At 40.6% G+C, this 15,351-nt stretch overlaps 1 protein-coding gene across 4 annotated transcripts in view; it reads right to left on the minus strand.

The window, feature by feature from the left end:
* Positions 1-15,351, minus strand: part of SNX7 (sorting nexin 7) — a 61,586-nt gene that overhangs the window by 38,966 nt on the left and 7,269 nt on the right. For 3 of the 4 annotated variants that reach the window (XM_073356954.1, XM_073356957.1, XM_073356956.1), the window contains exons 2-5: positions 7,289-7,471; positions 3,729-3,839; positions 3,151-3,315; positions 1,911-2,115 (exon numbers count right to left, since the gene is read on the minus strand). In XM_073356954.1, coding sequence (XP_073213055.1) covers positions 1,911-2,115; positions 3,151-3,315; positions 3,729-3,839; positions 7,289-7,471 — 664 coding nt within the window. The remainder of the gene's footprint in view (positions 1-1,910; positions 2,116-3,150; positions 3,316-3,728; positions 3,840-7,288; positions 7,472-15,351) is intronic. The other variant, XM_073356955.1, reaches the window with a different exon arrangement.

Genomic DNA, 15,351 nt, shown 5'->3' on the forward strand with positions numbered 1-15,351 from the left:
GTCAGGCTTGACAAAGCCCTGGCTGGGATGATTTAATTGGAGATTGGTCCTGCTTTGAGCAGGGGGTTGGACTAGCTGACCTCCTGAGGTCCCTTCCAACCCTGATATTCTATGATTCTCTTTCATGTGACACCGAATAAAGATGTACAATCAACCAAAAGAACAGATGTGATAGCATTACATGTTGAGATTTAAGAAGGCATGTCAAATAAATAGAACTTCAACTGTGTTGGCTAAGACAGACAGACAGACAGACAGACAATCAGTACTTACAACAACACTTTACAGAATACAGAAAGAAAAGTATACTTTACCAAACCTTCCAACTGGTGAAGAGTTGGGAGCTTGTTCACTTCCAATTAACTTCCCAATATTCATTACTTACATATTGGTTTAGGGCAAACAAAATTCCTTTGTCGGAGGGAAGGAAAAGCAACTTTCCCACAACTTATTCCACTGTGTTCAGTTTTTGACATTTTTATTTGCCTAATTATTTACTATGTCATGTTACATGACTAATAAGCTAAAGGAATTTCTAACGCAATCATATTACTAACACCTGGTGACAATAAGCAATTCCTAATGAGTTACAAATATACTTCAATGGATCATTCATAAATCACATAAAAATCTGCAGCAAATATTCCTTATTAATCACAGAACATATTTAGATTGTAAGCACCCTTCATCAATTACACCATATTGTTAATCACAACACATCTACAGTAACAGACATCCTTTGATAGCCATCAGGGATCCCTTCCTTAACATCTCAACATTTTCTTTGTTGATTCTATACCGGGGTCGGCAACCTTTCAGAAGTGGTGTCTGCCAGCCTGGGATTCCGTTCACCTAGGCCAACAGCAGGCTGAGCGGGGCCTGCAGCCGAGACCCCAGCTGGGAAGGGGCCAGCAGCCAGAACACCAGACCGGCAGCGGGGGGCAGGGCGGAGAAGAGCAGGCTGGGGAGGGTAGGATTTTTAATGGCATACTGCTACCTCCTGGGGTCCCGGCCACCGGCCCCACTCAGCCCGCTGCCGGCCTGGGTTTGGCAGCGGGCTGAGCGGCGCCGGCATCTGGGACCTGGCAGGCAGCAGGGGGCCATTACAGATCAGCTTGCGTGCAGTCTCTGGCACAGGTGCCATTGGTTGCTGACCGCTGGTCTATACGCTCCAGTATTTGGCTACACACACAGACTAAGGTTCAAAATAAGTACAAAGAACTTCTCAGTTTGACAGGTACAGAACACTACATTTGTAGATACAAAAAACTTTATATACGAAAGGGATTCTGGTTAACAGATATAAGAATTTGTAGGGGTTTGAATATCTACAAACAACTGGAATTCATAGTGTGATTGTCATTAGGAAATAAGTGTTTATATTTCCCTTTAAGTAGTAGTCATCTGTACACAACAAAAAGCATTCATAGTGTTCTTCCAATTAGTATGGTGAAAAACCAGCCAAACTTCTAGGTTTTCTTAGTTTTCAGTTTCTTGTCAGCATAGTTAAACTACCGTCCCTATTAATATATTATTTATGCTGATTATGTCCGAGGAAGTTCCAGGTATGACTCAGTAACAAGGAAGAGAAAGGTGAGGTTATCAGCAAGTTATTTTCCTTCTCTCGAGAGATAAGCATGCTACCTCTGCAGTCATCCTAACTTCAAACCAATGAAGAAGGCTGCCAGATGTGGACCTCTAATCCCCACATAGTTGCACACTGATCTGCCAATACGCCGAGGATTAGCCGTTGAAGGAAAAGAAGTTTCTTGTTCTCCATTTCTCTTGCTAGAAAGCAGCAATTTGTGCAGAACAGTGAAAGCAAACTAACTTTTCACAGTAATTTACTTGTTCAATATATTACTTTCTGAAGTCAATAAAACAAGCTTGTGTTCATTATTTCTACTTACCCCTTTCTTCCTTGTAAATTCTTTGGGATATTCTGTCTATCAAGTTTATTTTCTGATTAAATGTTTCCATATAGTCATTTATATCTGTAAACATATGAGGACGATTTTTAACTCCTCCTCCTCTTACTGAGGATGCTACAGCTCTTACAGTTTGTCCCATTCTGCTAAACAAGCCAGGGCCCTGCTTCTTGTGAGATGAAAGTTCCTGCAAGAACAACATACCCTTGTAAATATTTTAATGTTTTCTACCCATGGTTTAGAATTAAAGCAAAACAAATAAACAATAAAACTACACAGGCATTTATAAAACAAACTACTTTAGGTTTTCATTTGCTGCCTAGATCTTATTGTAAAGTTATTAAATATGTAGCAATAAGACTCTCTTTCCCCGCCATCCCTTTACTAATTTTCCTTTTTACATTTTGATTGAAGGTTGCATGGTCAAGGACAACCATTCTGTGTCATAGGCTAGCCATGCTCTGCTGAAGCAGGGAGCATGCAGGAAGGGAAGGATTAAGACCATACAAGCCTCTTCCCCTTTCAGTCTTAAAGCAGAGTCAGCCAGTATGCAGACTTTTGGGAAAGAAAACAGAGGGAAGCATGTGCAGAGAGAAGTCATCCATTGGGGAAAATTATGTTCTTACTGTGGAAAGCAGCCTCTCCCCTCCCCTCCCCGCCTCCGTTTCCTTTCCCTGCACTTCTATAAACTGCTAGTGAAACATTTGGTTAAGTTCAGAACTATGCTCTTTGGAAGACAAAATTCTTGCTTTCTTTTCCAGTGAATACATTCTGCACAGCTACAGTGGGAAATTAAATGGTGGTTTATTGGCTGCATTGTCAATGAACAGATTATTACTATTATTTTTAAAGAATAAGGGCAAAAAGAGAGAAATATCAAAACAAAATAATTTAAAATCACATGCATTATATAATCTTAGGCATTTACATGGGATAGCAAGAACAGCCAGGATTAGAAGAGTGAGAATAGGAGTTTTGGAAGGGATACTAACCCTCATGCTTCAGAGCATAGAAGACAAACTCTGATGGGTATCAGAAAGAAATTTTTCCTATGGGCAAGTTATTCAATAGCTGTCTACTGCAGAATTCCTTGCACCTTCCTATGATGCTTCTATAACTAGCCATGGTTGGTAGGAAGATATTGAACTATGCAGGCCCCTAGTAAGGCAGTTCATAATTTCTTATAACTATAAATCAGGAGATTTTTTTTTTTTTTTTTTACCCAGGCTTGTGCAGTAAGAAATATTTTGAAGTCTTCATTAAAAGTCAAAGTTGGATGCTCAGCAATTCGGTTCAAAAATTTATGCAATGCTTTCCTTCGAGTCTCAATGAATTCATCACTAAATCGTTCCACCATTCCTTTCATTATAAATTTTTCAGGCAATGGCTGAGGGGGAAAATAAATAAACAAAACATTGTATAACTTTGCATATTACATATATTACAAGTAGTCCTACTACCCAGGAGATGGTAGACACATTCTTGTACAATTCACTACACAGAAAAACTATAAAATTAACACAGTAAACACAGTGTTTCAATCTGATTCTAGCAATAGATAATGCATCAGAATAGATATAAAATCAAGAGAAAGGAAATGAACGGAGAATAGGTTAAGAAAAAGCGAAATGCCCTTATTTTTCTCTGAATTTTGCACATACACATAAAAGATTAATCAAACTACATTAGCTTCTTAATGGTTGGTAGAACCCAGAACCCTGAAAGAGACTTCTCCAAAGCTCACTACAAATAAATTTAAAACAAAAAACCAAATGCAACACAAAAATCTAGCAAGCCTACAGGAATAATCAGTGTTGGATGTGCTTCCTCAAGTCTGCTCTTCAACCAAAGGAAATCTTGATATCGTCTTCGAACTTCATATTCACTGGAGTCAAACTCACCACGAGAGGTCTGAAAATCATAACCACAAAATTAAGATGGAAAAATCTAAAAGTATGTCTGCACTGCAGGTGGAAGGTGAGATTCCCAGCTTAGGTAGACAGATATACACTGACTCTGCTCGAGCCAGCATGCCAAAAACAGCAGTGTAGTGGGGACAGCACAGGAGCTGGAGCTAGCCTGAGTACCAACCCACCCAGGCTCCCTAGATACATACTTTGGGAGCTAGCTTGAGCCACCACTTGTGCTACCCCAACTACCTGGCTATTTTTAGCACACTTGCTCAAGCAGCACTATGCATGACTGTCTACCTCCCAGCTGCAACAGACATATACCCTAAGAGGAGTACTAAACATATATAATAGTGTAGATTGACCATTTTGGAATAAAAATGAGATCTCTGAGGGAAAATAGTTAATGTCATTCAGAACTTACCAATTACAATTTTTAGTAAGGTGATCTAACCTAGTAAGAGATGAAACAAAGTGAACTTCTACTGTGAAAAAAAAGCAAGTGCCCAACTGTGCATAAGAAATGTCTTATAAGAATTGATCTAGTACAATTTTTTCCAAAGGGTTTCAATCATTACTTTAATGTGAGATTTTCCTTCCAGTTAAGATAGACGTGTTCTAAATTTAGGTTGGTCTCTTTAAAGTGATGACAAATCTGAGTTTAAGAAATGCCCATGTTGTAGTATTTGAATAAACTGAAAATAATTGAAGCATGTCCCTGATATCAGCTGCTATCAATCACCTAGCCACATGTTTCAGCCATGAAAACCCTGTCATTTCATACAGACCCTGGGTGCCCTGCCATTTCATATAGACTATGGCCCGCAGTCCGTAGGCAGCTCTCCAGAGCATTTCATAGATACCACAATATACTAATGGCCGATGATAAAATACTAATGAATCATGTTTACACCATTTGAGTTTACACAGGTGTGTAAATAGACAATACTGTACATACGAAACAAGCTGAACTTAAAATATAAATCAATACAGGTGACTTTAAATCTTATTAAAATATGTAGAATCTGTTTGGTCCACACAAGGTTGTTCTTAGATTTATGTGGCCCTCCTGTGTAATAAGTTTCGGCAGCACTGAAACTACATATACATCAGGATTTAATGGTTTACACTACCAGTCACCAACTTTAGTTTTGTACCCACCAGTAGAACCTTAAACTTTAGCAAACTACAGTGCTGCCAACTCTAATGATTTAATCCAGTCTCATGATATTGGTAAAAAGAAAAGGAGTACTTGTGGCATCTTAGAGACTAACAAAGATATTTAAGCATAAGCTTTCGTGAGCTACAGCTCACTTCTCACGAAAGCTTATGCTCAAATATCTTTGTTAGTCTCTAAGGTGCCACAAGTACTCCTTTTCTTTTTGCGAATACAGACTAACATGGCTGCTACTCTGAAACACGATATTGGTGGGTTTTTTGTTCGTTTGGGTTTTTAGTGGGAGGAGACTAAAACAAGCCCCAGCTCCTAGAGCCAAGTAATTACAAGCATATATGAGTTTTCATTTAAAAAAAAGTTCCTAGTCATTGTGGTTGCAAAGAAAAGCTTTAGAACATGACTCAAGTGAATTTTAAGGGCTCAGAAACTAGAATGCAAATAAAAAGAACCTCCCCACCCAATTTTACTTAATCTTGTAATTTTTGAGCAAACCTCTGATTAACTGAGACCTGATTCATGATTTCTGAATGCTTAGGGTTGACAGAGCTGTTGTATCATCATGAATTTATACTTCAAATTAAATCACGGATAGGAGAGAAGGCAGAAAACATCCCTCCCCTTCCTCATCATTCTCCCCTCTTCCTACAAAAACCCTATTCCTCCTGCATAAACAAAGGGAACATTTTCATTTGAAAATTTGTTGTAAGTTAACCTTCTGCAAAAAAAAAGGTCAGAGTAAAATAAATGAATATAGCAGGTCTCAAAATGTAGGCTGTGAAGTTAAGGTTGCCAGACGTCTGGTTTTCGACCAGAACGCCCAGTCAGAAAAGGATCCTGGCAGCTCCGGTCAGCACCGCTGACCTGGCTGTTTGAAGTCTGGGCAGCAGGGCTAAGGCAGGCTCCCTGTCTGCCCTGGCTCCTTGTGACTCCCAGAAGCGGCCAGCATTTCCCTCCAGCTCCCAGGCAGAGGTTCGGCCACAGGGGCTCTGCACGTTGCCCCTGCCCCTACTGCCGGCTCCACTCATCCCACTGGCCGCGCTTCTGCCTAGGAGTCAGAGACAAATGACGGCCACTTCTGGGAGCCATCTGAGGTAAGTGCCACCCGGAGCCTGCACCCTGAGCCCCCTCCCGCACCCAAACACCCTCCCAGAGCCTGCACCCCTCCTGTACTCCGAACCCTTCATCCCCAGCCCCACACCCTCAGCTGGAGCCCTCACCCCCCCCACACACACACTCCAACCCCATTGCCTAGCCCAGAGGCCCCCCTGCACCCTCATTTCTGGCCCCATGCAGGAGTCTGCACACCCCACCCAGATACAGTACCCCCTCCCCTAGCCCAGAGCCCCCTCCCACACACCAAAATCCTCATTTCTGGTCCCACCCCAGAGCCCATACCCCCAGCCAGAGCCCTCCTGCACCCCAACCCTCTGCCCAGCCCAGTGAAAATGAGTGAGGGTCGGGGAGAGCAAGTGACAGAGGGAGAGGGATTTGAGTAAGTGGAGGCAGGGCCTCTGAGATGGGGCAGGGCCTCAGGCAAGGGTGTTCGGCTTTCTGCAATCGGAAAGTCGGCAACCCTATGTGCAATACTTGCTGATAATCCCCAGGGAACTGGCTGGTCTCATAATACTGGCTTTCCTCCACTCCAGCTGAGAAACTGAATTCAAAGACAGCTGAAAACACATTAAATAAATACTTTCCTAATATTACCTTTTCATTTAAGAAATTGCTGTAGCCATAACAAAAATGTTATTAACTGTGAATGGAAGGAGAACTTTTCTTTGTGCTAGCAAACAATCCAATTACAGGAAAGCAGAATTGAGAGGGGGTGTGGTGAGCAAGGTACCACATATTGACAACCAAGCATAACTCCACTTCTCTCTGGCCTACCCATGCTCGACAAATACTTATGCCAATATAGTACTTTTCAACTGCATCAGCCTTCCTCTTGTTTCATGTTCTTGTCAAGAGACACAACAGCAAATGCCAATTTCACACAAAAGACTGCTTTTGCAATCATTAAAATAACTTCAGCTATTCCTTAAATGATCTCTACAGCACTCAGTCATGCAAATATACACGAGTAACCTTAAAAGCGTTTTTTAGAATCTAACCCTGAGTTGGAAATAATTTGACTAAGCTGTTAACTCGCTGCAAAATCAGGATATAAAATTCTGAAATGTTAGAAAGGTTATTATTTGAAATCCTTTAAAACACTAACACTTGTATAGTTTTACTTTACACTTAAACTATCAGGACGATTAACAAACACTTACCTTTGTAACAACTCTATAGGTAACAAAAGTCTCAATGGCAGTAATGTGACTTTCAGGATCATCAACACTAATTAAGAGATCCCTTAATTCTGGCTCATCTTCAAACTTGTACTGGTTTATCATAGAAGAGGGGGATGTTGGTATCAAAGGACTGAATGAATTTGCCTCAGTCAGTGATGTATCCTATAGATAAATAAGACATTTGAAGAAATTCTTATTAACATATAAGGGTGCAGGTTTCAGACATCAAAAACAATAGCTCTGAAGCAGTGGTGGGCAACCAGTGGCCCGCACACAGCCCATCAGGGTAATCCGCTGGCGGGCCGTGAGATGGTTTGTTTACATTGCCCATTAGCAGACACAGCCACCCACAGCTCCCAGTGGCCTCGGTTTGCCGTTCCTGGCCAATGTGGTTGCCCACCACTGCTCTGAAGTGAACAGTTAAGATGGTAAAAGAGATAGCTGATAAAACTGCAAAAATATACCACAAACATCCATGTCATCCTCTTCTCCTTTTCAGTGCTCAATTCAATGAATGGTTAAAAAAGAAAAAAAGAACAAGACCGATGAGAGAAAAGCAGAACACTACACTTGACAACATCATGGATGGCTGAAAACAGAAGTCACCTACAAATACCCAAACCAGTTAAACCAAGCACCCACTATACTGTACAGGACACTTACCAACCTAATTAAAGTTGTTAGAGGCCAGTCACCCAGGATTTGAAATCTAAATTCTCTCTTGCAAACTGACCAAGATAGCTACCCTCTTTTCCTTTCAGATGTTTTATGAAATTATATCCCCTTGTAATTTAAAGATGTTTATTATTAAAGACCTTCAGTATAGTTTATAATTGAGGAATCCTTGACGATGCAGCATCAGCAGTATAAGAACTAAGTGTGGGGTTTTTTAAATCCAGTGGTAGTAAGGTTTATGAATTACAATTATATATACACATACACACACACCCAGGACAGAAAAAACAGCTCTCTCTGGAATGACGATAGTAGCTATTAAAAACCAGCATGCAGCTATGCTATGGTAAATAACAGTTTAGGACAAAGATGGAATGACACTATGCCCTAATAAAAAAAAATTCTCCCCAATTTTAGTTAGAAAAAGTTTTATTATTCAGAAAGATTTAAGGCAGAAAGTCAGGACTGATTTGTCTTATCCTTGCCAAAAGAAAAAAAAAAGTGCCATGCGTGTTTACAAGGTCACAGGTTGTCCGCTGGGACCTTAGTTTTAAGCCTCATCTGAGAGACAGCACTTCCAGTCACAAAATTACCTCCAACACAATACTAGGGCATCAGTTTAATAATGATTCAGAGAAAGGAGCACATCTACTAAATATCCCTTCCACCAAAATACAAGCCACACATGAGACTACACTTATGTTAAGAAATCAGACAATACTGATACAACAAACCTCACACTCATTCAATGCTCAAACCAAACCATCAAGGTTTATGAGGTTCTTACAGCAAAAGGGAAGCATCTAGTCCATATTTCTGAAGTTAGATGTACACTGAGCACCTTTCTTCAGAAAGTGATAAGGGTATAAAAAAAAAATCACATTTACCACTTCCGTTGTCCGGCTATACAGGAAGACAAACAGGAGACAACAAGATGTGGTTTAATTGGGCCACAACTTTATTTCTAAATGCTAGGGAGTAACCAGCAGATAAAAGCACACAGTGCAGGTAATTCTAAAATCAATCTACCTACATCAGGGGGTGGGGGTGCGCTGCCAGCCCTCCTCCTTTACTCATCCTAATCCCCAGCCCACCCACTACCAGGACCTTGCTACTCCCACCCCGCAAATGAGGGCTAAGGGGGGCTATAAAGAAGGGGATTAGCTCCCTGCTGTACCAGTCATAGGAGTCCTGAACCCCCATTTCCATTCTTTTAAAGAATGCCACCCTTAAATCCTTTCCCAATTCATTCTATCTGATCACTTTATCCCTTCCCTATGGAAAACCTGCACTGGACATCTACCACAAGGAGGCACCAGCAATTAGCTTGGCTGCCTCCCCGCATGCAACAATAATACCCTCTTTGATATCAGCCAAACAGTGTCAGCTCCCAAGTCTGACAGGTGGACCCCATCCTCCTGCTGCAGCAAGTCATTCTGGCCATCCAACCCTTAGGTTCCTGGGTTACTGTTTTTGTTGTGTGGTTGCTGGTGATTATTTGCTTCAGGGTGGGGGACTGCCTGTAAGCAAGGACTGGCCTGTCTCCCAAGACCTGTGAGAGTGATGGGTCATCCTTCAGGATAGGTTGTAGATCCTAGATGATGCATTGGAGAGGTTTTAGTTGGGGGCTGAAGGTGATGGCTAGTGGTGTTCTGTTATTTTCTTTGTTGGGCTTGTCCTGTAGTAGGTAACTTCTGGGTGCCCTTCTGGCTCTGTCAATCTGTTTCTTCACTTCAGCAAGTCACACTCACAGATCTTGGGAGACAGGCCAGTCCTTGCTTACAGACAGCCCCTCAACCTGAAGCAAATACTCACCAGCAACCACACACCACACAACAAAAACACTAACCCAGGAACCTATCTTTGCAACAAAGCCCGTTGCCAATTGTGTCCACATATCTATTCAGGGGACACCATCATACAGCCTAATCACATCAGCCACAACATAAGAGGCTCGTTCACCTGCACATCTACCAATGTGATATATGCTATCATGCGCCAGCAATGCCCCTCTGCCACGTACATTGGCCAAACCGGACAGTCTATACATAAAAGAATAAATGGACACAAATCAGCCGTCAAGAATTATAACATTCAAAAACCAGTCAGAGAACACTTCAATCTCTCTGGTCACTCGATTACAGACCTAAAAGTGGCAATTCTTCAACAAAAAACTTCAAAAACAGACTCCAACAAGAGACTGCTGAATTGGAATTAATTTGCAAACTGGACACCATTAACTTAGGCTTCAATAAAAACTGGGAGTGGATGTTTCCCCATGTTTATTCCCCCCCCCCCCCCAACTACTGTTCCTCACATGTTCTTGTGAACTGCTGGAAATGGCCCACTTTGATTATCAGTACAAAAGGTTTTTGTTGTTGTTGTTTTTCCTTCTCTCCTGCTGGTAATAGCTCACCTTACCTGATCACTCTCGTTACAGTGTGTATGGTAACACCCATTGTTTCATGTTCACTGTGTATATAAGATCTCCCCACGGTATTTTCCACTTAATGCATCCGATGAAGTGAGCTGTAGCTCACGAAAGCTTGTGCTCAAATAAACTTGTTAGTCTCGAAGGTGCCACAAGTACTCCTTTTCTTTTTGCGGATACAGACTAACACAGCTACTACTCTGAAACCTGAGTTTAACTGTGTGTCTCGTATAGTGATTTTACTGACTTTACCTAGTCTCTTTCCAGACATCCTTTTCTTTTCCTTTTCTTTTTTGCGAATACAGACTAACACGGCTGTTACTCTGAAATCTTTCCAGACAATTCTTCTTCATTGAAGAGCATACTGCCTTCAAAAGCATTCTATTTACTCTGGCACCTAATCAGCATTGGTTGGAAGTGTGGGGGAAGAAATAAGAGTTGTGTTTTTATAGTTGCATAACTCCATTTGGCTATGTATGGTAACTTACATTCAGAATGAAAGCCATTTCAAAATATGCTAGATCAGGACACTAGCACAAAATGGCCACGTGCTGACACAATTCAAGCCTTTTGGGGAGGGGAGAAGAGCACATCACCACAGAAAGGATTTGAGTAACCATGTAGTTGAAAGGGATGTTCAGTTTGTGGACCTAAAATTAGACAGCCAGCTGTGTTTTGGTTGGCAAGTTATGTTGTCATCACTCAGCCTACTTATAAAAGAACACAGGCAGACTATTCAAGTATGTAACAATTCTGCTGTAGGAATACAGAAGGAATATTACACATGTGAAAACTCTGTTGACTCACAGGAAAATAGGAAGGGTGAAGGGACAACAAAGTTATCCAGGATTATGAAACAAACAGCAACTTAGAGTTATTATTGTAGGGTAGTTTTAAAGTTAAAGTCATCGTCAATTTTGGTAGGCAAATATATCCTCCTTCAAAATCTAGTTTTCTTATTTCATCCTCCTAATGCTTTTTATTTCAGTTGACTCCCTAAAGTCTCTTTAAAGTCAGGTAGTACGATCACCCAAATATTACAACATATTGGAAATTGCACAGCAGATGTGCTTACAACAGGAGTGCAATCAGAGCCAAGCATCTGGAGCTTGCAGTCTGCCTCACACTACATGCCTGCGGATGTGGAGGGAAAAGAAGCTGCCATTAGAGGCCTCTGCAGATTAAGTGTTTGGGACTAGAGAAGCAAGAAAAAAAATCATCATCAGTGGCCTGACCAACTGTTCTACTAAAAAGGAGTGCTGGTGACAGGCTACTTAAATACCTGGCTTTGTCAATATCAGATGTTTTGGAGATTTGGAAGTTTTCAGTAGCCATTTCAGGTATAGGATTTGTATAGAGCCTATGGGAAACAAGTTCAGGAAGATATTGGCAATATGGAGGAAAATGTATGTAAACCAGTACTGGGGAGGTTAGGAGCAGGATTCACAAGGAAAAGTAAACATTGGCCTTGGCCTTTATGGTTTTACAGGTGTGACGTTATCTGATTAAAATATGACCATATAGATCATTATTGCAACCACTGTTCTATATTTGCAACAAATCTTGTACAAAATATGGAACGTAAGATGTCTGTGGAAAGGTTATGATTTGCTGAATATAATTATGCTATTTGTATACATGTATTATTTTTGCATTTGAAGTTATGAGTATTGGCTCTATACCTGTATTTCAAATGTTTGCTCCTTGGGTAACGCCCAGAAGGCGGTTAGCCAGCACATCTTGGAGGGACTATTCAAATTGAGTGGCCCATCAAAAGGGCACAACTCACAATGGACTATGGGAGACACCCATCTACACTGAGTAGACATTGCATCTGAAATATAGGTAATAACTTCCTGCAATGACTAAGCGAAATCAGGCATGCACAGACGACTTACCCATGTGACTCCAAACTCCCATCTTGTCATCTGTAATTTTCCACTAGCTGTGCTGAGGGCTTTGTTTGAAACAATGGGTTTCCCTCCACATGGCAGAAGATGTAAAAGTTCCTGGAAACCCCTCCATTTTGCCTCTTTTCTGCTCCAGCCTCTGGACCATGAATTTATATTAATGGAAACATTCTAACCAAGGAACTGAGGACCTTCCAGTGATTTGGAAGCAGCCAGAGACTTGACTTAAGCCAGCAGTTTATTCCATCACTGCTACAAGCCTGAACCAAGAACTTTGCAATTTTTGTATGTATTTGATTCCTTTAACCAATTTCAACTAATCTCGCCTTTTTATAAATAAACCTTTAGATACTAAAGGATTGGGATCAGTGTGATTTTGGGGTAAGATCTAAGTTATATGTTGACTTGGATGTGTGGCTGGTCCTTTGGGATCAGAACCACCTTTTATTTGAAGAGATTGGTTTTAAAGAACCACTCATCTCTAAGTCTAGTGTTTCTGGTGATAATACAAGGACCGGAATGAAAGGAAACTGCTTTTATGACTTTTTGTTAGTGTGGCAAAACAGAAGTTTACTTTTGTTGCTGGTTTGGTATATCCTATGGGGGATTAGCCACCAGTCTTGGGGTGTACCTGCTCTACTTCTCAGTAGTTTGTCCTGAATTTGACATCCTCAGCTGTGACCCACTGAGGCACAGTTGCAAAGGGAAATTACTGAAGCCATAATTTTGGGGAAGAAGCACAGAACACTAGGTTTTTTCATGATGTATGGGTAAGGGGCTGGTGCTTCTGGCCTTTAGGGGTGAAGAAAGAAGCAGGTTCCGATCCTGAAAGGGAGGGGGAAAAATCAGTTCCTGTGCACTAAATATATAAAAATAGAGCGTGAGAGAAAAGAGCATTTTAACACCCACATCGATGAAGATACAGCTATAAATGAAATACTGTTCCTTGTAGAGGAGTAAGAGAGCATACAGGTTTTTCAAGATGCATGTGAATTAGTGATCATACCATACCACATTTCGCCTCTGATCCACCCCAAGTAATCAAAGACAAACTGGAGAAGCAAGCTGTATAAACAGAAAATGAATTTACTTTGTATGTCAGTTTGAAGCTTAGTCAACTTCAGAAACGAGCTGAACGTTGCCAATTTGTGACTTTGCAGTACTTTCTCTTTTTAATGTTTTCTTCCTTGTTACTGTACAAACAGAGGAATACTGATTAAAGCCCTGATCTGACACAGATGTCCCAATAAATAGGTGCATCCACTTGTACGAGCGGGGCGTAAATGCTATCTAAAATACTAGTCACACCATGACTTGTTAGTTTCACTGATTATTCAGGTTAACTGATGATGTGAGGCTTGATATTCTTATTATTTGTAAAGTTAACCTATATCTAACTTAAAGATGCATTTTCTCGCTAAAGGCCCTGTCATTTCTTTGCCATATTTTCTCAAGGCTTATCTCACTATTCAGATTGTTAAAGTAGCACAAAGACTATTGGTATTTTTTCAAGAATATAAATGTTTGTAGGTTATAGACATGGTGGTCTCTATGTGGCAATCCATCAAGATTTTATTTGTTCACAGCTTTCTGCAGGACGGGACACTTAGAAGAATATGGTTTCAAGTCAGTCCCTTTAAAAAGCCACCAAATTAACAAGCAATTTATGTTAAGAAAGAATTGAATGTCAATAAGGAGAAATATTATGCATACATAAAACTGATTAACATCACAGTTAAACATATGACTATTGACAAATGCGATGTCTATGCTAGTTAACTGCTCAGAGATGTCTTGCTTTATTATTTCCTTAGATTACAGTGTGTAACATTTGAAAAACTATATTTTTTGTAAATAATTTTTACCAAGACATCCAATTCTAAAGACTCATTGCTGTTTCTTACTACAGCCATTTAACTTGATAGTTGTCACTGATAAAAGTTTTGCAAAAATTTTCAGAGGTAGATGTTTTTCTGAATTCCAAATAAGAATCCTTAATTTCTTTGCATTTCCATCATATACCTTTCACAAAAATCACCTCAAATAGACAAGGTTACTCAGTTCCACATTGTGTATTTACATGAAGAGTATCACACTCCTACAGAAAAATCTTGAATATGTACATGGGGTAGATCTTCAGCAGCTTTAAATTGTCAGAGATGCTTGATTTACTTCAGCAAATTTATGGCAGTTTACGCCAGTTGAGGATCTGCTAAGAACTCAGGTGGAAAATTAAACGGTTGGGTTCAGTTTATAGATGACTGTTCCAACAACTAGTGAAGTGTAGTGCAAGTTTCAATACATAAGAGTATTTCCTGTCTCAATGTAAATTTCAGACTATTTGATAAAATAGATCACTCCCCAGAACAGACAGTCGGAACTGAATAGATTTTCCAAGCTCTCACAGAGATCTGTGGCTGACAGAGAAGATTTCTCCGAAGGCCAGGCTTAGTGAAGTTTTGAGAGGAGAACTTGGTCAAGAATCTGAGTTGGTCAATAACCAAAGTCCTGGCGGCTCTGGTGAAAGCTATGTCATCCTATTATAACGTGGAACACAACTGACAGTATGGAGTATCACGTGTATCATGAAATTCAAGAAAGCAGAGGATGAAGGGAAACTGAAGACAACACTTTGATTTGACTTTACCTGACAAGTTGCCCTCTCTGGAACAAGTTTCAGCACTCTTTTTAACCATTGTAACAGAGGTTAATGTAAAAAAGAACAAGTCCTGCACCTTGAATATTACACAATGCCCAATCAGGCTGACAACACTGGGTGCTGGCCTTCGATATTCTCTCTCCAGATATTGGTCAAGGTTTCTATATTAAAGGGACTGAGACATGGCATGATTAGTAGCACGCTGATCACTAATGCTCTCCAGCATGAAGAAGGCCACAAGCTCAGCTATCAGCAATTAAACACTTTCTGTCGGGAATTATGAGCACCAGGGTAGTAATTACTGGGCTAATGATGTAATTGAAAGGATTTAAGCAGAAGCAAGGGGAAGCTCAGAAGGAAAGCTCAG

This window comes from Lepidochelys kempii, chromosome 8 (genome assembly GCF_965140265.1).
Source record: "Lepidochelys kempii isolate rLepKem1 chromosome 8, rLepKem1.hap2, whole genome shotgun sequence".
NCBI classification, from domain to species: domain Eukaryota; kingdom Metazoa; phylum Chordata; order Testudines; family Cheloniidae; genus Lepidochelys; species Lepidochelys kempii.